Here is a 2,181-nt window from a genome sequence, read left to right as displayed (position 1 = left end):
TTTTTTTTTTTATGCCTGTGTGTGTTTTTCCCCCCTCCTGTTTGCCACCCCGTGCCTCACACGCCCCCCACTCGTGTGTGTTTGAGAAGCCGAGGGAGGGAGGTGCGAAGAGATAACAACAACATCATCATCATCATCATCGCTTTTCAGTACATATTCATGCTAAGGCGAGTGCTTTGCGGGCAGCTGTGGGGTGCGCGTGCTGCTGCTGCTGCTGCTACTTCCAGCTACGCAGCGTCTTTTCCCCGCCACCAGCTCTTCACAGATAGCCAGCGACGCATGACGCACTGCGCCACACAAGCGGGGGCCGACGGATCGAAGGACATCGGCGACGCCGCGTGGCGGGCGAAGTTGACGCCGCAGCAGTTCCGTGTGCTGCGCGAGAAGGGCACTGACCCGCGCTTCGGGCCGTACGACGACCACTTCGCGCCTGGTGACTACGTCTGCGCGGCGTGTGGGTCGCTGTTGTACACATCGGCGATGAAATTCNGGGCCGTACGACGACCACTTCGCGCCTGGTGACTACGTCTGCGCGGCGTGTGGGTCGCTGTTGTACACATCGGCGATGAAATTCCGCTGCGGTTGCGGCTGGCCGGGCTTCTGGGACTGCGTGCCGGGGGCGGTACGAGAGGCGGCCGACGCCGACGGCACCCGCACGGAGATTCTCTGCAACGCGTGCAACGGCCACCTGGGGCACGTCTTCCGCGGCGAGGGGTTCCGAAACCCGCCACCGAATGAGCGGCACTGTGTGAACAGCACATCCATTCATTTTCGGCCGCAGCAGTGAGCCGCGGTGTGGTGTGGTGTGGCGTGCACTTCTTGTTAAGAATGTATATGGTTTTGAGCTCATACTCCGCATTGTTGCTGGTGATTTGATTCTTATACTTCCTCTACCTGTTGTTGGCCTGCGGCTTTGCGGCGACGGCGGCAGCAGCAGCTTTCTGCGGGTGGATTGTTGCTTCCCCCCCCCTCTCCGTAAGCTGCTGCTGCTGTTTCTTGTTGTGTTTGGCGCGCGTCACTGTGGCCCCCTTTTACACACACACACACTCTCTCTCTTTCCTCTTTCTACTTCTTCCTGTGCGTGTTGCGCCACGCGTCTCTTGGCGCGACGCACCGTAGTCTTTTTTATATAAAGGGGTGAGAGAAGTAGGAGGGGAACTGGGTGGGGCGGCGCACAATGACGGACTTGAATGACATGGTAGAGTCGCTCTACGCGTGTAGACTCATCACAGAGCGGCAGGTGGCGCAGTTGTGCGACTGTTGCAAGGATTTATTCCTCGAGGAGGGCAACATTGAGGTGGTCTACGCCCCTGTCACGCTGTGTGGCGATATTCATGGTCAGTTTTTTGATCTGCTAGAACTCTTTCGCCACGGCGGACGCATACCGGAGACCAGCTATATATTCATGGGCGACTACGTTGACCGCGGCTACCACAGCGTGGAGACACTTCTGCTGTTGCTCCTTCTAAAGGTGCGTTACCCCGACCGCGTCACACTCCTGCGTGGCAACCACGAGTCGCGGCAAATCACGCAGGTATACGGCTTCTACGACGAGTGCTACCGCAAGTACGGCAGCGCCAATGTGTGGCGCCTCTGCACAGAGCTCTTCGACTATATGCCACTATCAGCTGTGGTGGAGGACGATGTTCTGTGCGTACACGGCGGCTTGAGCCCGCAGATCAACACACTCGATGAGATCCGCGTGCTGGACCGCAAGCAGGAGGTGCCGCACGACGGCGCGATGAGCGACCTGCTGTGGTCGGACCCGGAAGACATGGACGGCTGGGGCGTGAGTCCGCGCGGCGCCGGCTTCATCTTCGGTGCCGATGTCACGAAGGCCTTCAACCACAAGAACGGTCTCAGCCTCATCGCGCGCGCGCACCAGCTCGTGTTTGAGGGCTACAAGTCTATGTTCGACAACAACTGCTGCACGGTGTGGTCGGCGCCGAACTACTGCTACCGCTGTGGCAACGTTGCGTCCATCATGAGGATTGGCGAGCAGTCGCGGACGGACCGTAACTTCATCACATTCGGCGCGGCGCCAGCTGAGACGCGCGGGCACTTATCGAAGCAGCCCCCGCCGGAGTACTTCCTCTAGCAGCCGAAGGGAGGGAGGGAGTGGGGGATGAGCGAAGAGAGAGAAGCCAATGAAGAACGCCACGATGAGGAGAAGGGGGGGGG

General features: G+C 59.5%; 3 protein-coding genes across 3 annotated transcripts; all 3 read left to right on the top strand.

The window, feature by feature from the left end:
• Positions 1-159: 159 nt before the first annotated feature.
• DQ04_17661020 (putative methionine sulfoxide reductase) lies at positions 160-522 on the top strand (the record flags this gene model as incomplete). The annotated part of the gene is made up of 1 exon (XM_009317622.1): positions 160-522. The coding sequence occupies one exon, from the start codon at positions 160-162 to the stop codon at positions 520-522; it is 363 nt and encodes a 120-aa protein (XP_009315897.1).
• A 43-nt stretch (positions 523-565) lies between these two features.
• Positions 566-787, top strand: DQ04_17661010 (putative methionine sulfoxide reductase; the record flags this gene model as incomplete). The annotated part of the gene is made up of 1 exon (XM_009317621.1): positions 566-787. The coding sequence occupies one exon, from the start codon at positions 566-568 to the stop codon at positions 785-787; it is 222 nt and encodes a 73-aa protein (XP_009315896.1).
• A 390-nt stretch (positions 788-1,177) lies between these two features.
• Positions 1,178-2,098, top strand: DQ04_17661000 (putative protein phosphatase 4 catalytic subunit; the record flags this gene model as incomplete). Its single annotated transcript, XM_009317620.1, has 1 exon — positions 1,178-2,098. One exon carries the CDS (start codon positions 1,178-1,180, stop codon positions 2,096-2,098), a length of 921 nt encoding a protein of 306 aa, XP_009315895.1.
• Between the last annotated feature and the right edge of the window lie 83 nt (positions 2,099-2,181).

The sequence above is a fragment of the Trypanosoma grayi genome, assembly GCF_000691245.1.
Source record: "Trypanosoma grayi strain ANR4 Tgr_1766_V1, whole genome shotgun sequence".
In the NCBI taxonomy this organism is placed as follows: domain Eukaryota; phylum Euglenozoa; class Kinetoplastea; order Trypanosomatida; family Trypanosomatidae; genus Trypanosoma; species Trypanosoma grayi.
Note: the sequence above shows the minus strand (reverse complement) of the source record. Positions and strands in the feature narration are given on the sequence as shown.